Source organism: Cryptotermes secundus, unplaced genomic scaffold, assembly GCF_002891405.2.
Source record: "Cryptotermes secundus unplaced genomic scaffold, Csec_1.0 scaffold277, whole genome shotgun sequence".
NCBI classification, from domain to species: domain Eukaryota; kingdom Metazoa; phylum Arthropoda; class Insecta; order Blattodea; family Kalotermitidae; genus Cryptotermes; species Cryptotermes secundus.
The window spans coordinates 320138-345345 of record NW_019720164.1 but is presented as its reverse complement, the minus strand read 5'-3'; the positions used below and the strand labels follow the sequence as shown (position 1 = coordinate 345345).

At 38.0% G+C, this 25208-nt stretch overlaps 1 protein-coding gene across 4 annotated transcripts in view; it reads left to right on the top strand.

Moving 5' to 3' along the window:
- Positions 1-12506: 12506 nt before the first annotated feature.
- LOC111867150 (filamin-A) overlaps positions 12507-25208 on the top strand; it is a 308902-nt gene continuing 296200 nt past the window's right edge. For all 4 annotated transcript variants that reach the window (XM_023856756.1, XM_023856738.1, XM_023856746.1 and 1 more), the window contains exons 1-2: positions 12507-12570; positions 13197-13606. In XM_023856756.1, the coding sequence (XP_023712524.1) occupies positions 13258-13606 (349 nt within the window). In that variant the 5' untranslated portion in view covers positions 12507-12570; positions 13197-13257. The remainder of the gene's footprint in view (positions 12571-13196; positions 13607-25208) is intronic.

The following is a 25208-nucleotide window of genomic DNA, read 5'->3' as shown; positions in this document are numbered from 1 at the left end:
GTGTGTGAAGTAATCTACGGGTGGACAGCTATCAACGAAGTAGAAGTTGATAATGACAGGGAGAGTGTTTTAGATGTTAAATTTTGAACTGGGTGCAGTGTGACAGCAACGTGAGTGTTATACACCTGATGATGGCCGTCTGAGGCCGAAACGTGTAGTGTAGGGAGCAAGATCAAAGACACAGAATATATTGTTTGCACTTGAGACGGAGTTTATATCATTTATCGTATGGAGTGCAACAGGATGCTTAAATATAATATGAGTAATTATACCCATTTCACTGATTCTCATGTTTTACAATTCAATATGGCATGCACTAAGTCTTCTCAGTCTGCTGTGTCTTCACTGAGTGTTGCTTGGCAATGCCTCCCAATGCCACAGATTCCTTGGCTTCCACGTTCCACAGCTTCTATTCTCACTGGCTGGTGTCTGTCCTCACACTAGCTCTTCATGACCACAACTCCTGTCCATTGACTGCCAGCCATGTCTGGCCTCTACTGCCTGTCTCCAAACTAATTCAAAGCCCTAATTGGCTTGTCTTATATAGCCTCAGGATGGACCTCATGGAAAACATCACTTTCTGCAGCTCTTCTGTTGTTGCTTGTGCATATCTGTTGTCACATTTTTAACAGTTCCACCACTTAACATTTCCTCTTCCAGTATTCAGGGCTTCAGATGCCATGTCACAATAGTAATGTTTTTGGATTCAACTACTAATTTTGTTTCTTTTAGGTGAAAGACATTATTACTATGGAAAATGTCTCAGTTGCAAAACCCAGTTATTGATTGCACTTACCTGACTCATTGCTGATCTCCCTCTCCTCCAGTTAGTCCAAGATTTAAGACCCAGCTAATTCATGTGGACAAATTAACACTAGGACAGATTTTCTTAGAATTCCTCCATTCTTTGTCATTTATTGCACTGTCTCTCAAAATCATTTATTTATAGTCACCACTCTTAATGTGTAATGTTCATAGTAATTTTATATTATCACAGAGTAGTGTATTGATGATATGAACTAACTTGCCATAACCCTACTCATTCTGATTCTCAAAATTCTGCTAGTTATGGCATGTGCTGTCATCAGAATATTCATAGTTCATTGGTGACAAGTGAGTGAGTAATTTTAATTAATTTCTTTACCAAGAGACCTTTTTAAACATCTTATCATATAGTGAAATACTGTAAAATATATGATATCTGGTTGCAGACAGTTAAATTGTAAGCTAGCATATAATTTGATTCATGTTTATATTAGCAATTTATATATGAAACCATTACTGAATGGAATTAACAGACACACAATAAGAACAGTATCTGATATTCTTGCCATTTTCAAGCATTTATAGTTTGCAGGATGTGATTAATTCAGTCATCCTTAGTATCCGTTAGTTGCTCAGTCTCATGTGCAAACTGATGTTCTATAAAACTAATTAAGTTATTCACTTTAAAGTTTTACACTACCCGTTTTGACCATTGTGGTCATCATCAAGTGTTAAAAATTATGGATGAGGAAGCTGCTGTCTTTTGTATCATTGCTCAGGTTGTTAATATAGTCCCCCACCTCGAGTAAGTACACAGACAAGTAATTATACAACACACAAAAACTTCACATACATGAATTCTAATAGAAGAATTTGTACACTTTACAGCCACACATGTGCAATGTTGCAGTGTAGCATCTGACATGGATTTTATGTATGACAGTGCCATAACTGCTGTTTCTCATTCAGGTATACACATTTATGAACATACTTATGAACATCAACATGTCTGCAGGTGATAAATGTTGAGCATCATGGAAGCTGTTGCTTGCAGGAGGATTCTGATGGGATGGTAATTCTCCATTGATGCTTTTATCATCATAGTCAGCTTATTTTCAGTATGTAGGAAGATGAAGTCGGCAGGGCATGTGGCATGCATAAGGGAGAAGAAGAGTGTAAATAGGATTTTGGTGGGAAAACCAGAGGGAAAGAGACCAGTAGGAAGACCTAGGTGAAAGTGGGAGGATAATATGAAAATAGGTCTTAGAGAAATGTGATGGGATTGTATGGACTGGATTAATCTGGCTCAGGATAGGGGCCAGTGGAGATCTCTTGTGAACACAGTAATAAGCCTTGAGGTTCCATAAAATGTTGGGAAGTTTTGGGAGCAGTGGAGCAACTGGTAGGTTCTCGAGAAGGACCCAGCTAGTTAGTTAGTTCCGTAGCTTCTGATGATTGCTTATGCAGATACTGAAGTTGCATGACATGCGCTTCTATTGCAGTATGCCTCTGCATAGAAAATATGTAGAATACTGAAACAAGTATAAATTTCTTTATTAAAATCTGTCAAAACACAACAACAAAACAGTTAATGTTTAACAGTATTTTGCTACATGTTTCGGCTTTTTAGAAAGCCATCATCAGGCAAATACACAATTAATGTGTGCTTAAGCTATTGAATTGCATTCTATATAATTCAGTGCAGTGTTGGATTTTTGACAGTATACTGTAATATTATAATATAAATTATAAAGATTTTAAATGAGATAAGTTACATAATTAAAATTAATTAAGAAATATGCATATAATATGACCTACTAAGGTAGGTTGTTGCAATTGTTATGTGTTTTGCGGACATATGACAACAGTTTTCTTGCTTGTATACATGTATGAAGTGGTTAAAATGCTTGGAGGCCCTTTGGTATGCATGCAGTATTATCTAGTTTTGATATTATTTGACGGGTATCTCTATTTACATGTATTATGTCCAGTCTGGTAGGAAGACGGTTTGCTTAAGAACACGTTAATTGTATATTTCCCTGGTGATGGTTTTCAAAAAAGCCGAAACATGCAGCAAAATACTGTTAAACATAAATTGTTTTGTCGTTGTGTTGTGACGGATTTTAATAAAGAGATTTATGTATTTAACACGACAGGATGCATCCATTGAAAACTGAAACAAGTAGTTTATCCTTTTTTTCCTGGTCAAACACTGTGATATACATTAAAATTGTATTTTGAGACTTTGGTTTTCTACAGTGAAAGGATGTTACCATAAATTCTCAGTATTTTAGTTGTGTTTAATTTTTTGTTGACCGCCTCTGTTGTCTAGTGGTCAGCGTTCTTGGCTACAGATCCAGAGGTCCAGGTTCGATTCCCAGCGCTACCACATTTTTTCTCAGAAGTAGTTGGTCTGGAATGGGGTCCACACAGCCTCATGATGATAATTGAGGAGCTATTTCAAGGAAATGCTGGCTTCGTTCTAGAAACCAGAAATTAATGGCCATGGGAATTTGTTGCACTGACCACATGACATCTCTGTCCTCAAAAGTTTGCACTAAACTTTGCTGACAAGTGGCGGTCGCTTGGTCGGTACAGTTCGCTTGCGGACTAAAATCACGGAGTTTGTTTCTTTAATCTTTAGAATATGAGTGGACTGACCATTATTTTATAGTGCAAATTATTTGTAAGCCTTGTAATGCATCTCAAACATTAAGTGCCTTATGTTAGGTTTTGTGACTGGCCTTTACTCTCTCTTGATGGTAATGTAATATAAATGGCCTTTAGTGGCAGTAACAAAGAATTTGAAGGGTAACCAGACGTCAGTTTGTTATTGTGTGTATGAGGAATATCTGTTATGTTTGAAAATAATTTAAATATGCTCAATATATTTGCCATATATATTTTAATTGATCTGAAGTTAGTTCTTGTTTGTACGATTTGTAAGTTTGTTTCATATATTTTATTTTATCATATAACTTTGTGTATGACATTGTAATTAATTGTAATAACGTGTAAGTATGAATTGGTATATATACAGTAGGTGTCAAAAGATCAAAAAGAGTATTCTTAGCTTAAAAAGAGATCATGTATTTGAGCTTTTGTTTTATATGACTTTCATGTACAGTTCTTTTAATATGTAAACTTATGGCTCAAAGACAATGTTTCTCAAGCAGTGTTGATATCTTTTCAAACCTGAGCGTCTGCTTAACAAGAGTCCAGATCCAGTGGGCAGCATTGTAGCATTGACAGCAAACACAGTTTTAATGCAATAACCTGGAAGTTTTGTGCGATGTAGTGAAAACCATTTATGTTGATCACCTGTGATTCTACTCATACCTGGCCAGCTTAGAGAAAGGAGCATTAAAATTTCCCATTTTCATGTCTATATTGACTACATGCTTAACTATTGTATTATGTTACTTTTTCCACATATTAAGCTTTTTGAGCACTTGGCAGTATTTTGTTTTTGACACTGTGACTTATGGGCAGACTACATGCCATTATTTAATATCAAAGTAACCCTTTGAGCATGAAGTTCGTATGAGTAATACTTACAAAATTCAGTTCCTACTCCACAGCAGACGCCGAACATCCCCATCATAAAGGTCAACCTATTAATTCTGTTTAGGGAAACTGTTGCTGATTATTGTAAAAGTAACAAAGCATATGAATGCACTCTTTGGATAAAATACAGAGCTTTTAATATTGAAGCAGGTGGTACATAGGTTTACCGCTGGATTTGAAGTTTGTATGGGACAGGTGTTCATACTTACAAATTTTAATCTATTGGTTGCAATGAAAGCACAAAATGGGTGTTAGTGGGTACGTACTGTCCGCCACTTGAAGAGAATAAAAAAGAAGTGACGAGTAGAATTGGTCGACCCTGATCATTCTGTGTTGTATTTAGGAGCACACTGAACTTCGGTGTACCATTGGCAGTGAGTCATCTGAAAATCATGCTTGCACAGTATGCTTGAGTAATTGTTTGTAATTGCCTTGCTTGCTCTTCATTCAGGTATACGAGTATTACAAGGGACAGATGGGTAGAGAATTTTCATTTTCACAGAGTCATACAAGAAAATTGTTAATTTTTCTGTGTGGTGAAAGTATAAAGGTTAAAATATATTCAGAACTATAGCATGATATCCAAACAGGTGGAAAACGTACAAGATAGACAGCCAAGTTAAAGAGGGTTGGTCATGTGTCATATAGTTTTGATGACTCCCTATAAATATGGCCTGTTATGATCAGTGGCTGACTTCTGAGGTGGCCAGCCTTACAGGTTAAATGTATGTAGTTCTGAAGCTTAGAGCTATGTATTGAACCTTTTAATCATGTGTATTTTCCCAGACATGATTACAGAGAATCAGTATGGTGGTTTGCATGAAAGTTGATTCCTCCATACAGAGTCCTGATCCCTTCCAGTAACTTCTGCTTGAAAGTCATTGTAATATGACACCCATTTGCAACTGACAGAGTGAATACTGTTGAATAAGATTCGGTTTTCTTGTTTGAATAACCAGTCTTAATTCCTTTTTCTTTGTTTTTTCTTGTTTCAGTGTAGATTAGTAGGAAATGAAGTAGAAGGAAATGAACGGATTCTAGTCCTGAGGAAAATGGAATTCCATTGTTAGATAAATTGTTTAATATAAATAACCAACAAAATGCAACCATGGTGTAATAATATATTGAAATATTCATCCCTTATTTGATTACAAGGGGAACTCATTTTGTACATTTGTGTAAAGTAAATAAATGAATTAATGGTGTTGTTAATTTATTGTTTTCCATATTACATGATTGATAAATATTCTGATGCAGAATAATATCTTCACTTGGCAGTCATTGTTTCTGGGCTATAACACTGCAAGTTATTCATCATTATGAATTACATGTATGTTGCGTAAAGCAAGTTGGCATTTCATTCAGAAGATGATGCTGTTAAAAAATATCATAGAAACATTCTGTACAGAAGGATATTCTTTCCTTGTCCTGAACTGTATTTAGTGTTTTCAGAATTGAAATACAGAGTGTTCCGCAGTGAAACTAATACACCTTGCCTGTGTGTTCGGAAGGCTATTCTAAGCAAAAAATCTGATACAAACCATGGGTCAATTCGGCTTCATTATCGTGATATGGCCCGAAATGATTATTTGCCGTAGTTATGGTGTAATCAACTACAACACCCATTATGATTGCAATGAGCAATCTGCCACTGCATTTTTTGTTTGTTGGTTACCGACTGGAGGTGGAGAAAAGACAGGCATACAGTATTCATGCGATGTGATTGACATTAATGTCTGTTCAATTAAATTACATTACACTAACATCACTTTCACATGTACTTCTTCAAAATGTCCACCTCATGCCTGTACACATGCTATGAGATGTATGTCCAATGACTGCATCCACTGCACGCCGACCAGTTCATTTCTGATGCTGGCAGCAGCTTCATTTATTCTTTACCTCAGCTATGCTCATGTATCTGGCTTTCCATTCAAGTACACTCTGGATTTCATGCAGCCCTACACGAAGAAGTCTAACGGAGAAAGGTCAGGTGACCAAGGGCACCATGGCACAGGTCTGCCTCTTCCTAGCCATTGATGAGCAAAATCCTCATTGAGCAATGCTGTTACATCTGTGGTAGCATGAGGAGGTTCTATCATGCTGCATCCACAGGCAGCATCATATTCATAGCGGAACATCCTCTTAAGTTCAGGGGTAGGTGACTTTGCAGAAATTTTCTGTGAGATGACACTCAAAGAAATATGGTCCAATCAGATAATTGCCTAGTAACCCACACCACTCATTTACAGAATACCTGTGTTGGTAACTACGTACTGTTATGTTTCGTGGATTTTGATTTGCCCAAGTGTGAGAATTTCTTGTTATTTATGCAATCACGGGTGAATATGGCTTCATCTGTGAATAATGTATGGAAGAAAGTCCAAATTTTCCTGAAGTCATTCACAAAATTCCATTTGAGGTGCATATTCTTGAGGCAAGAGGTGTTGGGCTGTCTGTAGGTGGTATGGATAACAATTAACAGGATGTAATGTTCTCCGTACTTGAATGGGAGGAACACTTGTTGTGCACAAATTTTGTTCACATTTGAGGTTGGGCTTCTGTGTACCTCATGAAGAACATCGTCATGACACCTCTGTTAAACATGTTCCCTATTAGCTGAAGGGCAGTAACCGTTCTCCATCCAACATCGCTACACATTCACAAATGTTGAGTGGTGAGGGGCCATGAAATGTGGATATCACTGCCGATATTCCTCTACAGCAGCATGTCCATTTGAATTGCAAAAGCCATACACAAACACCAAGTTGGCATATTCCGCGTATGAATAAGTTGCAGGCATTTCACCTAATAGCACTCAATGCTGTTCACTTACAGAATGAGCTTCCCATCACAGTGACCTCACCAGGTCATCTGCTTGCTCCACCACCTCCAGTCGGTAAACAAACAGAAAATGCAGTGGCAGATTGCTCATTGCAGTCATAATGGGCATCTTAGTTGATAACACCATAACTAAGGCGAATAATTATTCGCCTTAGTTATGGTGTTATCAACTAAGATGCCCATTATGATAATCATTTTGATTCATGTTGCAATAATGAAGCTGAATTGACCCATGGGTTATATGAGATTTTTTGCTTAGAATGACCTCTCGAATATGCTGGCCATGTTTGTCGGTTTCATTGCGGAACATTCTGTATGTGTGAAAGATAATAGTACTATTATCCTATGCCCAGAGATGAAGAGTGTCAGTTGAAGAACCAATTAACCTTGAGTCATGCATTAATATTTTCCAGCACTCTGCAAGTTGTTACGTGAAATCTCTGCAAGAATGATTGCGTATTGTGATACAGTCACATGATTCAGCAGTTTAGCAGAAATAGTTGTCATTATGTATGGCAATGCATGATCTTATGTAGTCAGGTCATTATATCAACTACATTATAAGTGCTGGAACATCTCTGCTTATATTTTGAAGCTATTGTTCTGCAGTTTTGTTATATTTATGCCTTTGAATAAGGGTACTCACAGGAAGCTGATTCTATTTGAATGTGAGGCTGCAGATTTCTGTAAGATGCACATTTCCATTTTCAAGGTGACTGTGTATGACTCAACCAAATAGATCTGTAGTGATCACTTACAGACAGGTTGGTATTTAATCTCTTCCCATTGTGCATTCACAGTCGTTTCCATAAAATATGATTACCATAGTTACTACTACTACCACCACCACCACCTGGAGTATTAGTGGTTTTACCAGTTGTGCACTAATGATGTTATTGGCTTGGACACAGTTGTACAATTTATTCTTATCAACAATATTTTACTATGTATATTTCCACTATGCAATAGATCTATAGTGGGCAGAGTGGGCTGGAGCACTATTTTATCGACGTATGTTCATCTGACTTGCCAGTCATTCTGCCAGTAGCTCCTTCATTCTTAACCATGGCACTGGATGGATGTGAGCAATTAGCTTCATGCCCCAGCGGTTTTACTCTCAGGAAGCAGCCCCAGACACCTATTAGATAGGAAGCTGGGTGGACCTTGGAAAAGGAAAATTATTACCTCTGCAGGGAATCGAATGGTTCCTCCTTGGTCCAACCCGTAGTCTAGTCACTTGACTGAGCTGTCCTGAGTAGATGGATGTTAAAGTATGCATGGAAACAAATAGGTGTAGTATGTTGGGAAGCTTAAAGATAGTCTTGGAACTATAAATTGGACATGTATTGATTGTGCTGTTACTGTTGACGTATTCATTTTTATTCGATTCAGCTGTTCACTCTAGTGTTAACCTTAGACCACGTCTAAAGTACCCGTAAGTGGCCAATGTTTTTGTGTCCCAGTAAATGCATTGGTGCCCTTCAATTGCAGTTTTCTTTAATGAGAATCTTGCTATGTGCGTTATATATTGTACAGTGTATAGTTCAATAACAACGTAATATGTAAAAGTTGTTTTGAAGAAAATAATTTTAACTAATTATTACATATTTTACGCAAGAGTGATAACTAATTTTTTACGCAAGAGGAGAACTAATTTGTCTGTTTGTGTGCCACACAAATTGTAATCGTACTTAACCGAAAGTAGCGTCTTTATACTTCCCAAAGAAATAGCAGCTGCTTTTAACACAGCCAAATAGAAAGGGTTGCTGAGTAGCAAGCAGGCTCGAAGTCACCTTTTAACAGTTGAAGGTAAATATTCGGTATTCAGTTTCTTCATCACTATTTATATCCATAATTCAAAGGTATTTCATAAATTTTTTATCGGAAAACTAGCATAGCTTAGATCAGAGACTTCGATATATGGTTGCACATTTATTCCCAGCTAAAATATATGTAATATCTTCATACGACAATTGCTTTTTCTCGGCGTAGTACTTCATTTCATGTTTCGTTAGGATGTCGTTTTTGTCGCAGTTGTTGTGATAGGGTTTTCTCAGTATATTGAGATCAAAATATTNGAAGATGGGGGCGATACGTTCCTCCGAAACGTCGGTAAACACCACATATACACGGTGCCAAATCCCAGAAGACTGCTTTCTTCATAGTCACCGCCGTGAAAGCCTCAAATCTTACAAAGAATGGAAATAATCTGTTGCTTAGAGGCTTGGGGATTTTGGTGGTCATAGTATTCGGCTTTCTTTAGTCTCATACCCGTTGCTAGTCTTACGAATGTGATTAGAGATACCAACGATTGTGTCTATAAAATATTTGTTTGGAAAAATTATCTACCCCTTCTTGATTAACCTATGACTATATTCATTCGTACAGCTTATCCGGATAAACTCTTTCTTCGACGAAGGACAGATTCCTTCACAAGTGAGCAAGTGAGCAAGTTTTATAGAGTCGTTCAGTTCTTCAGGCAATGGCACATATACACTGACCCACCCTCTAACGTGGAATGTTTCTTAATTGGTAAAGAGAGAAGTTGAATCAACGTTTAAATTATCATGAAGTCTCCAGCTTGGATATATGACCTTGTGAATCGGGCTGTCACGGGGCAGGTTCATTTGACTTTGCGTAATAAATTGACCCATATTAAGATGTACGTAATAGTTCCATATTATTGTAAGTTATTTTTCTAGGATATTTTTTAAGCACCTCTGGGATTTAGTAGTCAAGAGTTCCTGCCTAAAGATCCAGAGGTGCCGGGTTCGAGTCCCGGCACTACCAGATATTCTGAGAAGTAGTAGGTCTGGAAGTGGGTCCACTCAACCTCGTGAGGATAATTGAGGAGCTACTTGGAAGGAAAAGTAGCGGCTTTGGTCTAGAAAACCCAGATTAACGGCCTTGGGGATCCGTTGCGCTGTCCACGCCACGCCCTCTATCCACTAAAGTTGGCACTAATTTCGCCGACAAGCGGCGGTCGTTCGGTCGGTATAGTTCGCTTGCGGACTACAGGCCACCGAGTTTTTTTCCTTTTTTTTTTTTGTTCCCTTCAGAGACATCAAAAGTATCAAAAAGCGTAGAAACTGGTTTACACAAAGGTGGGCGAAATAATACAGAGGGGTGGATGGCTACTCATATGTTACCCTTTCGATGTGAAACTATCGGAATTATTTCATGCCGCATTTCTCCAGATTTCAGAAATTCCTAATTGCGGGTGTTGTGCCCAAGAGCGGATTTAAAATGACACATAAGCTTTCATATCTTAGGCCGATTTCGGGCCCATGGCCAGGCGAGCAGAGATCGTAAACGTCATACATCTCTTATTGACTTAGTTTAATTGCTATTAATGGTACTTTTGGATGCCCAAGGTGCTGCGTAATTGGTCATGAAACCGTTTTTATGGCACTAGGCAGTCTCATAATTGCTTGAAGGTCAGCTTCTTCATATTTATTTGTTACATATCCTAAATTATGTTATCATATTTTACTTGACCACTCTCTGTGTGTAGGCTTGAACCTGAGTCATCAAGTGCTGGATGGAAACTAAAAGACAAAGAAACAAGAGGAACAAATAGGTCACAAAAATAAATTTAACATAAAAACGCAAATTATTTGCGTACGCTCCTATTTTGTTAAGTTTGCTTTCTTGTTGTGATTTCTTTCTTTCTTCTTCTTGTTTGTTTGTGATTATTTGCTTATGCTTTTATTTTGTAAGTTTATTTAGTTCTGCTATACTTTGTTTTTTCATTGCTACTTACGTTCTTCTTTTTTTAAAGTTTGGTTTCTTGCTGTCATTTAATCCTGTTGAAATTTGTCTCTTGCCGATCACAGTGGCCGTGCGGTCTAAGGCATGAACAGTCTTCGCCCGCTCTAACACTGGGGTCGTGGGTTCGAATCCCATTCGAGGTATGGTTGTCTGTATGCGTTTATTCTGGGTTTGTGTCCCCCGTCCTACCGACTGTATATAGGATTAAGAAACTGAAAAGCGGCCAAGGCCCAACAAAGGGCTCTAAAGCCACAGATAGACAGACATTATCTCGTATTGCATTCAGCATTGAACACTCTTATAGCAACCCACGCAACGGCGCGGCAAGTGTCTTGTTTATATTAGGCCTGCATACCAGTCCAGCCTGACTGACTAGTTTCGTTTAAGTATATTTTACTACTTCTTTGGAGTTAGAATTGTCAAATGGGCCCAAAACTTTCCGATTGCATCTTGTGGACCCTATTACCACGTAGGATTACAATCTTCGCAACAAATCAGAAGTCACAAAAATTAGTTACATGAACACATATAGAATTAAGCTGTCAATATAATGTTATACTAGTATTCTGGCTTGATAAATCCAGTTAACTTGTAGTTGTGTTTTACGTTCATCGAATGTTTAAGAGATAATGGAAAGTTGTATTCGTTTAGTAAGGAAGGATAACTAGAGTTATATAATGATGGACTTAATTTTGTTTTTACTGAATATTGTTAAATGTTAAACAATTACGCAGAATTAAAGCGGACATCATTACTTTAGTGGTCATATGTGTCACTTTCAAGCAAGGCTAGTATGTAATAAGAATATGCCTATTTTTACACCCCTATGACCAATTTTATTCTCTTATTATTATAACGACGGAGCAGGTTAAGTTTTAGAATGTGTTTATTCATATTAATCTTGCTAGAAATGCCAGTTCATAGTTTGTCGAATTTTTAACACGAACTATGGCTACCCGTCGCAAGTCATGTACTTTATCTGAGCAGTGTGAATGAATAATCCCCATACCGAAGCTCTTACCATATATGGAACAAGAACTAGCCTCAAGTGAAAGCTGGCATTACCCAAATGGGAACAGACTGTCCTTACTTCAGATGTGATTTTCGATTCCTTATTGGGATGTACTATTGGAAGAGGGGGTATATAGAATTAGGGCATGTGTTCACAGTGATTAAAGGCCAGTTCACCGTGTATAAGATAAGCAGATCATAAGATGCTGAAAGTTCCAGAATAGTTAGCATTGTGGCAACAAGAACATCCACAACATTTTCCAGTTCTATGGTAATATTTGTTATGTAAATGAAATAAGCGTGTTATAAAGGTTGTCCTTTTAAACTGATTTTATCGGCATGTGAACATCTCTGCGGATAAGACCGAAAAAATATGTTTGAAGTTAAAATTCTATTCACAGGCAATATAACGAATAATCTTCGAAAGACAACATTCCCTACACCAAAAACATTGTGAACCGACCATAAAGCAAAACACTCCCCTCCACATCTTCCCTTGAAGAGGGGAACATTCTAGTTATTCTTAGCACCGACTGATCGGTGTAGCTCAGTCGAAAGCAAGACAGTGAGGAAGAAAGTTCGAGAAGCATTGTAGTGAAAAAATATACATAGGCAAGTTATTTCTAAGGCGCAGTAAATAGTGTTTGAATTAGTGCTTGAATTGCTGGTTGTATACTCTTCAGGCCCAGTAGCAGTGATTGTTGGACTTTTCACCAGGTTGTTTTATCACTTCCACATTTCTTCCAACAGGCATATGATAGAAAGCGAAGGAATATCGTTTCACTAAGCCACAACAGAATAATTAATTAGAATAACGTAAACAAGGCAGAGAGGTGGTGTCCTATTCGGAATAACATTCATTAGTTAAAACCAACAAACATCATGTGATTACCTGATGCAATCCTTATCAGTTATTTAAATTAATAATAAAAATAATTATTAAAGTTATTTAATTCAATTAATTTCAAATGCTGATAGTCTAAATTATGTAAGGAAACATGCCTTATTTTTCAGTGTATGATTGAAGTTTTATTTTAGGCACTGTATGTGCACAAGCTAGTGAAAGAAGACCTTAATAGGAAAGTCGTATATAAATTACACATTTATGTTGATTTATTTAAGATCAGGCTTTGAATTCCTCTGTATTCTATTTCCTTTTGTTTTTCTGGTCTAGAAGTACACCTGATTTAAGCGTGGCGCTAAAAGTTTCAATTTAGTGCCTGTTGCATATTCTGCAGGCGCAGCGCCGTGTGGTTCTGGGATATCCTCACCAGGTGGAGCTTTTATCAACCGTACACAATGAATAATAATAATGAAGCAGGAGCGGAGAGTTGCAGTACAGATGAACAAGACGAAATGGTTGCGACGGAGCGTGAACTAGCAGAAGATGCGCAATGGAAACGTATCCAACAAAATACCTTCACCCGATGGGCAAACGAACATTTAAAGACAGTCAACAAACACATTGGCAACTTGGAAACGGATTTATGTGATGGCTTGCGACTTATAACCCTCATTGAAGTGTTATCCGGCAAAAGGCTACCGAAACATAACAAACGGCCAACCTTCAGATCACAAAAACTAGAGAATGTCTCCGTGGCGCTTAAGTTCCTGGAGGATGATGAGTCGATACGAATTGTGAATATCGGTGAGTACATACAATATTGATCTTGACATTTCCTACCTTGCCTAGTAGGTTCCCATGCCGCGCTTTGCAAGCCACGTGGTCAGAAAGGTGGGGTCGGCAAAGTACCAAACACTGGAGAAGTGGCGCCTATTTTTGTAGACGCTTTTGGTAACTTGCCATGGCACTGGCAGAGGAATAAAATCAAGAGACTGATCGAGCGGCGAGTTCTGACGGTTAGGCCGAGTGTACTGTATACGGGAGGTTAGTGGTTCGCATCCCTAGGTTGTATGCGTGTTAAAATATTTCGCAGTTTACACCCCGCTGCTGTTCCGAATTCATGAAGTGACCACTCGCTTCACCTTGTTTCTTTCAAGATCATACGTACATTTTGACTGCTGCGTTGTGACAGTTCAAGTATTTGAGGGCGTGGCTATGTAACAGCATGTGATTGTGCTGATCGAAGTTGAAGCTTGACGTACACGAAGAGCTGTAATGGTACAGCCTGCTCGTCAAATTACAGTGCAGTTCGTAATAATTTGTTACGTATTAACAAGAAAACCGTTTATTAATGAACACTGCTTCCAGGGATGTGTCAACCGCATGCCATGTGAAAATTGAACCTCGTAATTTTTCACCGTGTAATGAATACTGTCGTATGATGCTTGTCTGAAATAAATTCAGATGAAATATATCGAAAGAAGTTGGAGAGCATATTTTTTTTAGACTACGATATTGGGCGTGTGTGAGGTTGAACGTCTAATCATAACCTGCCATTTAGCAAAATAAGGATTTGTATTAGCATTTAATGCTAATATATTAATGCTATTAATGCATATGCTAATTTATTAAATATTTTCAAGAAATTTGCAGTGTGTGTTTTTGGTAGATGGAGATGGGTTCTGTTTTACTTGTAGAGTGTTTTATAGTTACATCAGGTGTAAGGAGGTACCACCCACATCCTAGCCTTCTGAATTGGTATGTGTCCAGGATTGTAAGGTCTCAAGCCCTTCTGTCATTGGTAGTGATGTAAAACTGACTCCGCAGGTCACTGGTCTAAGTAATGGTTTTGGCAAGTAGTTATTGTAACATGAGAGCTACCCATTCCCAAGCCAGCAAATATGTAAAAATTAAATGTGCAGTTTGGCAATATTTTGGAAGCACAAGTGGATATGATGTGACTGAATCTTTATGTTCAAAGTATTCATATGGAAATTAAGAGTCATCATGTATCCTTGTGTAGGGATTTAAGTGTGTGAGACTGTAGGAATACTCAGTGCACACAGCTAGTTTGTAGATGTAAGAATATGGAAGGGAGAATTTCAGTTCTGAAATTAGAATCATGCCTCATAGAGTATATTGGGCCACAGAGTCTGCAACTTTCAGCAGAACCACCCTGCTCAAAGGAAACCGTTAATTGCATCTCTTTGCATCTTATTAATGGCATATATGCATGGTTCTAGATGCCTATTTGATTTTTGAGTGAATTATATCATTCTCAATAATCTAACCAGACACAACATAAGCAACTAAATCGCACCTCAATAAAGAAACCAGAAACAGCAACATAAACAAACTCCACTACTCTAAAAACTTACTGACAAAGAATAGCAACTAAAAACATGACCAATGAGCTCACCACAGAATGATAAAAAAAAGTAAATCACCTAAGCAGGATGACACGTTGTGATCAGCACCAACAACATATACCCAAATAACATCAACATCTACATAAAAGGACCAAAATTTGAAACATCAACACCTACAACAAACACTCAGACAACCCACATCTCCCTGTAAGGAGAAAAGTATTACCCCCTCCCACCCATAAAAACCCATATAAATATCAAGACAATTTTTAGAAAAAAGTAAAAATAATAATGATTTATACAAGGTTTACTGGTATTCAACAGCATTTTGGTATTATTAAGCATCACAATCTTATGTTGAAAGTTTTTATATGACAAGACTATTAGCAATGGATCCATTGCATCATACAAGTTAGTAACAAACTGAATACATTTTGTTGCTTATAAATGCCTGATGATGGTCATAAAGGGCTGAAATATATAGTGTTACAATATTTTAATAAATTAAACTGATTTATTGAAAGTTTAATTTTATCAGTTATTTTTTGAAAGTATAAAGTTGTCGTGATCAATGGGCATATTTTACATATTAGAATTTTATCAACTTTTGCCATAATTGTTTCAAATAGACAAAATATTTCGGAAATAGTCATGGAGCAGATGTATGTGTGGGGTGCACAGGGAGGATCATGGGCAAGGGCAGCATACCTGATAAAGGTTCATGCAGCTACGTTTCCAGCGGCAGATTGAAAATAGGTTTTCTCAGCCAGGATCCTTGTATGTAATACTACTAAGAATGATGGACTTAGGTATTCACAGCAGTAGTTATCAACAGTTTTATTTTTTGGTATATAATGTCATGTAGTGTAAAAGTCAACTGACAGTTCAGAGAAACATACCATCTTCATCTTCAGCTCTGATAATGGAAGTAACATGCTCCTCTGAAATGTTGGGGGACTTTCATTGGCCTTTAGAGGATAGAAATCCAAGTTTTTTGCTTGATTTATTTATAGCAGTCAGTGTATGCAAGTTGACTCTCCAGGTGCTATACGGTCTCAGTACTGAAAGTGCCAGTTAAATAACATGGGGGGGGGTGTAGTTGATTCTCCTCGAGACATCATTATTAGGCATATTTATATATCATAAGTGTAGTTTACAACATCTTCTCTTGCTGCAGATATTTTCAAACAGAAAATGGCAAAAACCGTTGTGCAAGAAATGTTCATTAATTAACTGGTCAGTTGTGTGTTTGACATCACTTGGTTATGTTATGTTTATTCTTTGGGTTGGACATGACATGTTGGATGAATGTTGACAGTTCTTATTTCCTGGTTCTTTCTTCCTCAGTATAATTTCCGTTTAATCCAAATTTCTGAAGAATGATGTTGGGTTAATAAAGCTGAGTTATGTGCATTTGAATCAGCTGAAATAACTGCATAATCAGAATATCTGACTGGGCATGTAGAGCCATAAATCATGCATCTGTAGAATTGAAGCTGGGTTGTTTATGTCTCAAGACTTTGCGTTATGAAACTGTTAGTTGCGGCCTTCTTCTGGTTTTTTCCTTGGCCAGTTCTTTGAATGTGAAGATGGAAGTGATATGTTGCTCTGAAATGTTTGTCTTACTCCTAAGTAAATGGTGCTAAACTCAAGTAGTAAAGTATCATGATTCAGAGAGTCCTATCTTTTGGAATATAACACCAGATAGTCTGTTGAAAGCCAACCGACATTTCAGAGGAATATCTCGCCTCCATCTTCAGGGTGTAAGAATAAGCCAAGCAAGAAACCAACATACAGCATGTAGCAAGCATAGGTCTGTCTCATGTATGTTCATTTCATTCATTTCTTGTATATTACATATTTGGTAAACTTTGGAGCAATATTTCCAAGGGGTTTAAGATACTTTGCACCACAGAAGAGATACCATATAAACAACAAGAGAATCCATCTTGGTGTGATGCATCCTTTTCTAAAGTGTAAAATATTCACCGCTGAATTGAAATACTTGTTCAAAAAATTTGTTTCCAGCTTTAAGGACCTTTGTCATAAGAAACAAAGTGAAAATTGCAAAAGAACATAATTTTTAAAGAGAAGTATTGTATTACACTGGAAAATGTCATTAGAGAGTGTTATATTGCCAGTACTATAACAAGAACACATAAAGAACACTGTAAACCACTGACTGTCTGAACTAAAAAAATGTTGATAGCTCCAGGATGAAATAAAATTCTACTTTGACCTGAGTTTCAAAGAATTAAAGAATCCTAGCATGTCACTCCATATTCAAGAGGATCTGGCTTCTCTGGCCATTTCCATGACTTCAGACTTTTCACAATGGCGGAAATGTAAATATTTCCCTCATAGAGGAACACCACAGACTGACAGACCACACATTTAATCACCATATTAAATTGGCTTTTGTTCTGGTGCAGCCCCCCCCCCCAATTCGGAGCAAACCTACCCCAGCGAAGAAATTTAAATTGTTAATAAGACAGTAAAAAAAACAACTTTTTATAAGTTTATTGACAAACAGCCCACACCTACTTTGGAAAAGTGCTTGAAACTAAGAGATATAAGCAAGTTAAGTGCAGCTTCAAATCATCTCTAACTAGAGTACCCTGTTGGAGCCATAAGATGACCATAACGAAGGTTTCAGAGACTGCTGAAATCACACAAAAGAATTTACCTCAACTTGTCTCAGTCTTCAAATCCCCGGACTTTCTCCTACAGCCTTCATCCAGTTTTGAACAGTGTTAACCCCAAAAGAGCAAAGTCTCCCCAAGTTATGATATGTAAAATTTTACTATGTGTGAACTCTATTGAACATGTTTGCACTGAAAGTTGTCTTCATCCACTCGATCTCTGTGCTACTGAAATGAAAATTATATCAGATGGCTATATTTAGTTAGCTGAGTTTAAAATCTGAAAGTAAATGACATTAATGGGAAGTCTGAAGAAAAATGTGTCTAATGCATGGTTACTTAGCACTTTATCATAATTAAATTATATTTGGAATGGGACAGAATAACACAGTTGAGCAATTGTTATGGACTGGAGGATCAGGGATGGAATTTTTCTCTTTACCACCACATCCAAAATGGTTCTGGGGCCTTATGTGCTAAAATATCCAGTGGATATGGTGGGGCCTGTTTGGTCAGTGGTAAAGCACATAAGAATACGAAGATGAACACCCACCTCCATTTAGTGTTGAGTTTTTGACAGACTGTTCCAGTCATAGCAGATATTATTAAGTAGGATTATATGGGACTTCACATTATGGGCATTCAGCTTGAAACCCATCATTGTTACATCTCATAGTTCTCTGATATTCAGGCTTGTAGCTGTTCAAGTCTTGCCCCAGATTATTGGGAAATTTAGCGTATAATTTTTCTGATGCAGTAATTATGCTTGCAGTCTGGTCAGGGATTGTGCATAAAATACTTGAGACTTGTGGAAGCTGCCAAAGACTCTGTACATCTTCTCCATTGATTAAATTGATTATAATCAATACTGTATACTGTATACTGTTACCCATAACAAATTAATTTAATAATTATTAAATTAATTTGTTATGGGTAACAGTATACATTGTCATTCACATTCAAGCATTGTAAGTCATACATTCCTTTTATTATGTGGCTTAACACAAATTGGTTAGGAAAACTACAAGAAGAGTTTAAAGGTTGTGTATGAATTGTGTCCAGCCTTTTGTCAGTTCTTGTAAATATTGTTCCTAATTTTGTTAAATGGTTACTGAAGCCAGGTCTCTGAATCATGAAGAATGAATGTAGATTTTTTTGACACAGTTTGGAAAAAAATATTTGAATTGAAGTAACAAAGGACTGAAGAAAATAAGATTCATCAGAATTTTCAGTCCTCATTCATTCATTAGGGCGATTAAGCCAGTGGGGATGAGGTATGCAGACAGGGTCACTTTACTCAGTGGCCATAATGGGCAGCTGCCCAGGGTTCAATGATTTTAGGGACCCTCACATTGCTGGCATCAGTACATTGTGTTTGAACGCCTCTGAAAGCAAAGTTGGAAGGAGGTTCTATTCCAATTTGAAATATGAATTTTTTTTTGTATACGTCCATAATTTCAAGTAAGTGGAGCCATTACATTCACTCCTCTGTATGGCTTCATGGCATAGTGCTTAATTAATTGATCACAGGGACGTTCACCTTTTATTTTCGGCATTTCATACTTCTGGTATGAGCAAATAAAATGTTACATGTTATGTTTTGGAACAGAATTTTAAAACAAGACTATTTTTAGATTGTGGTTTTAATCTCTTCCTATGCTTTTTGCTTTTATTAACAAAAAAAATTGTGCTGTATCAAATTGTAATGTATTGTCTATTACAAAATGTAAAAATGGACAGAAGATAATATTTTTCCCAGGATCTCCACCCTTGCTGTAAATCAGCCCTGTTTGCAGAGCATGATTTTAATGAGAACAGTGTGTGGAATTTTGGCTGGAGCACTTTAAGCAAAGATGCCACTTGGAAGCCTATAAAAGGAAGAATAATATTGAAGTTTGTGTTTGGAAAATAGGGTGTGAAAGTATGAACTTAATTGAATACAGTCAAATAGGCCACATTTGTGAGTGCAGCAACAGACGAGATTTGGGGTTCTCATGGCGGATTTTCTTGATGGTTGAGTTGCTGAAGGATATTGGAATTGGTTGACTTTTATGATTTCAGTTTCGGCTTACATGGCTCAAAAGTGTTGTGTTGTATCAGAGAATTATTTGTAGGCTTCTATTATGAATCGTTTATTAAACTTAAAGGCATAACTTTCTTATATTTAAGAATAAAAGAAATAACTAATATACGAAATTTGAAATTAAAATGGCGTTTGACTGTTAAAATTAGCCAAGATGTTTTGTTTAAATTATGCGAGAATACGTATTTTGTTTGAAAGGCCTTTATAAAATATAAAATTATGTCACATTACAACTTTTCAGATGTGAAAGATTATGAACACGTAGAATTGGGGAGGAGAATCCTCTTGCACGGCGTTTTCAGATATGTCGAGTGTTCACTTCCTTAGTTTCAATTTGGTTCTTTTCACTTAGGCGCTGTTCAGTTCAAGGTAATTTTTTTTAATTCGCTTAGTGGTGGGTGGAGTCCAACTGGGTCCACTCGGCACGGCGGCCACTGATTGGCCTATTGTAGCCTGCTCTGGGTGATTATGATGATGGAGAATTTGGTGGAATGAAGATTGGCAGGGGAAACCGAAGTACTCGGAGAAAACCCGCCCCAGCGTCACTTTGTCCACCACAAATCCCACTTGGCCAGACTCGTGATCGAACCCGGGCCCCCGCGGTGGGAAGCCAGCGACTAACCGCTTGAGCTGTGGCGCGGCCAGAACAGTTTAAGCTATATGGGTGTTGCCTCTGGCATCGGTGTATGATTGGCTTCTCTATCAGTTTCGATATTGTCGTTTAGGAGTCGTTAGATTTGTTTTGGCGTCTATATCTGTGTTAGCTTCGATATCGACTTTTGGATTTTAGTTAGACTGGGTGGCTTCTTCACCTGCACATCCCACTGTTGATTCGACCACAACGTGCCGGTCTGGATTAGGTTAGCATAAAATTCCTTTGGAATATAAAGGTATAATATGTAAAAAGTTTGGATTATGCAATCGGCCAACGAAGTTGAAGTGAATATCAGGATACTCTCCAGTTCTGACCAAATTCGACCGGAGTTAGGATACGAAAGCTGGTTTCCGCGACCCCAATTCAAAACCATTAGAGTGGAATCAGTAGGATGCTCAAAATTTCCGTATTTTCTGTTTTTCTTGTTTGTGGATCCTATGCTAGGGAAACCTAGAGGAAGTGACGAAGAAAATAATTTAGTGGTGGGTTTTTTCTCAATTTTGGTAATTTTAGACCAAATGATCATCATTAATCGTTTCCACTTTGTTGTTCCAATAACAACAGTGTTTTAGAAAAGTAACAGAATTCAATTCATACAGTGCTTAACAAGGGACTGAGAATTTCTTCCGCGCAGATCGGTTTGCTGACGAAATCGACTTTCTACATTGAACTTCTATGGTTTTATTCTTTTCTCCACTGAACCATGAAAACATGTGGGATGCTTGTTTCTACGCAAGAACTTCAAAGTTAACCCTGTATTGCCGTAAAATGTCAAAATCCTGCCCGAATGTAACAAGATGCCTTTAAACGCGTGGAGTATTCGATATATTGTTAAGCAAGTCATGGCAAGCTGCTTGAAAAATTAAGCTGAACTGTGTGCCCATCGATTGCTAGGGTTACATGTTGATGCGAGTTTACTTAGGAGAGGTGAACCAGAAGTTATTCGATTCCAAATGGATGATTATTTTCATCACACTTTTACAAGACAGTGTGTAGACGAAAGAGTCATGCAGTTGTATGAATATAGTTTATCTGTGACCGTGTATAACGCTGCAGCTGTGTTTGGTTCTCTACAGGCAGTTGCTTGTTCACCTGTATCGAATTCTTTCCCTTCTGTTGTATGAGTATTTGAGATGTATTCGTTTAAGATATACAAAACAACGGAGTCAGTTGAATATATAAATGGAAGTCGTACTTTTCAGGCGTAGGAAATTAAAGCTATAGAAATTACAAAGTTTCGTGTTTTGAATTATATTGTAGCGTGTAGACCCGTTACTAGGCAGCGACCGTGAAATAAACAGGTTCCTACGGCGAGTTCATGCGCAGCAATAGAGGAACTGCTGGAAACAGTGTTTTCTATTCGGTCCGTGTCAAGAGGCCATATAACGAGGACAACAGCTGAGTAGTAAAATATAAGAGGCTTAAACTTGGCGGTGTTCAAGCTTACGACAGTTCCAGTGACTAAGTTTTCGTTGTAGCACAAGATATGTAAGTTAGGCATGATCTACTCTGTAAAGCCCGTACTGACAGAGGGCTTGTGTGTAGTGCAAAAGGAAGAATTTTCGATAACGTGTTATATGTGCGAAATATACACTTGACGAAAGGTCAGGTGTATTTATAAGAGACAAACCCATCTTCTCGTCAGAGAGGATGTTACATAAGAACTATTACCACAGTGTTCAGCTGGGAATAGGAATCTCTGGTCGTGGTCCTCAAGGGGCCTGATACTAAGACGAACTGATTGGCGGTAAACCGCCAGTCGTAAAGTAACCCTGACTCTGAGTAGTACGAGTAGTCAGTTGTAAGGGAGTTTGTGAAGAGAACACTTAATCGGTAACAGGCCCATTAGTGGCCGGCGTACCAAACGGAGTCGGGTTGACTTCCCTCACGAATTAGAAAAAGTACCCCTATCTCGTAGTCTGGAAATACTTGTTTAGAATATCTACCAAGAGATCGGGTATTCTGTCAGTTTTTTCATGGTTGTCGATCTTCACGGGAATGCCGTGGGCAGTATCTCGAAGGGCACGATTTCTTTCCCCGTCTGCATACCATTTCACTGTCATTGTAGAATCTACATTTCGATGCTCGCTTGTTAATTCAGCGTCACAGTTATGATTGTCTGTTATATGAATTTTTATATTTCAAATGTAAACAGTTTTGAATTATGCTTTGAAGAGAAATTTTACAGGTAATTGGAAAAACAGTTTTATGTAGATTTATTATGGTAGTGGCTTTCGAGAGAAGTCTGCTGCGACGTAAAAGTGAATTAAAAGTTACATATAATTAATGTAGAAAATAGCGACTTTTCAGGATAGAGATACATGACCTCAATGTGAGTACACGTGTGCGTCCATGAAGATCTCTTTTAAAGCTCCTTGTACTTGAATGTAAAAATCGCAATTCATTTCTTGATCATGTATCAAAATCCCAATATAGTTCTTTAAGACGGGCTTCAAACTTTGAATCGTACACAATAAAACACAGATGAGAAATGCCATGTTAAGGAGTTACCTTTAAATTCGACTTAGAAAAGGTCGTTAGGAGGCCACACGTGTTTTGTACTTGTACATGTAGAGCCTTATTCTCTTATGATGGGGCACGCGGTAACGTGGTTGAGGCACTGTGCTACAGGCGATAAGGTCGCGGGTTCGATTGACGATCAGCTTATTAGATTTTTCAATTTACCTAATCTTTCCAGTTGCACTATGTCCTTGTGGTCGACTCAGCCTCTTAACAGAAATGAGTAACAGGAATTTTCCTGGGGGGTAAAGGGCGGCCAGCTCTTAAGGATGACATCACCACTGCCATCTGTGAGCCGGCTGTCTAGAAAATATGGGAGCGTCGACGTCTCACAACCCTATGGACCTCAGCGGCCTGTTACAAGGATAGCTTTACCTTGTAAAGTATGGTCTCTTTAGTTAGGTTTTCACGTAACAACTTTATTGCTGAGTGTATTTTTACCCTGAGATACTGTATCAGTTAATACAATCTTAGCAATGCGACATTAATATTTCGCTCCATGTAAATATTTGTATATTATATACACGTATACATACATATACAGGGTGTTTCACGACTTTAGGGCATAACTGCAGGAGGTGATTTCCTAGGTCTTTGTGATCAGAAAAGTTCATATAAACATGTGTCCGAGTTTGGACGGTTACGGAGTTGTGACCGTTTCTTTCATTCCCATACACGACCTCGTGTGAACCGCGTCTGTCAGCTGTCGGGTCGCTATTTTTAGCCAGCTACAGACAGAGCGTTCTCGTTATCTCGACACTTGAGAGCTACCTAAGGCGGGGTGTGTTGGTATGTCCGGCGCGGTTCACAACCGAGTGGCAGCCTGTGTTGCGGCCGGCGGTGGCATTTTCGAAAATCAGCTTTAAGCACCAATAAATTCAAATTAAAGGTAATTTCACGAAGTTAACTTTACAGTCATACTTTAAATGTATCATGTATTATGCTGGTTTATTATTTTGTTCTGTTTATTGTCAGTAATCGTTACCTCCTATTCTGAGTTTAAAATGGTCATAATTCCTTAACCGTCCAAAATCGGTCACATGTTTATATGAACTTTTTTGATCACAAAGACCTAGGAAATCACCTCCTGCAGTTATGCTCTAAAGTCGTGAAATATCCTGTATATGTATGTATAACAAACACTGTGAATATGAGCATATAATTGGGAGACATGAAATGGTCTAAACGATGGGAATATGCAATTCTTTTCTTATCACTTGTTGGTGCCGCCAGAAAACTTCCGAACTAAGAGCGAAATATACATACATACATATGTATGTATGTAGTTATACTTCCAGAAGAGACTCGCGTTCTGCGTTTTGAATTAGGGTTTTGAATTAGGGTTTCATTTTCTTACAAATATGGGCTGAAAATTCAAAAGTCGCAGAGGCTGTGTGGGTTAGTACAGTCCCAAGGCTCTTTGGTTCGAACCACTGTGCTGTGAATGCCCCTGAACACACGCTGTCACTCTCTCTCTCTCTGCCCCACCTTTCCGATGACATTCAATGGTGTGGCAGTTTGTACAGCTGGCACGTAGATTTGCAGCATTGATCTTGGTATCTAAAATAGTTTTCTTCACATTCACTTCACAACAGCCGATAACGTAGGAGATTTTGCGCGCGGAAGCTTCCCGCCATTTTCGGCGTTTCGCGCCAGAAATCATGGCCGTGATTTTGTGTTGTCTGTATGACACCATACGCAAGAATGAAGACGCCGGAAGACTATTTTCATTAGACTATTTTTTTTTTTGGAGTGGTGCATGCTGTTTGTCCTTAACAATAGAAATGGATTTGCCGTCACAACAAAAACATGTTTTTTTTTATGATCAGCTCACAGTATGTTTCGGCCTAGGTAGGTCATCATCAGGTGGGTTGTGTATTTCCTCAAGAATCACCTGAGGATGGTGTATGTAGGCCGAAATATGTGAACTAACAATAAAAAACTTCTGTTTGTGTGACGGCAACCCCTTCATTCTTATAATAGGTGTTTTATTGTAAAATCTACGGAGTTTAGAGAACCAGGATTGCTGTCATCGCTGCGGGTGTGGGTGGCAAGGAATGACGAACGGAGGTCCGTTTAGTTTGGAACCCCGCTTCGAATTTGGAAGGTGCTATGGTGACTAGTTTTTTTTTTTTTT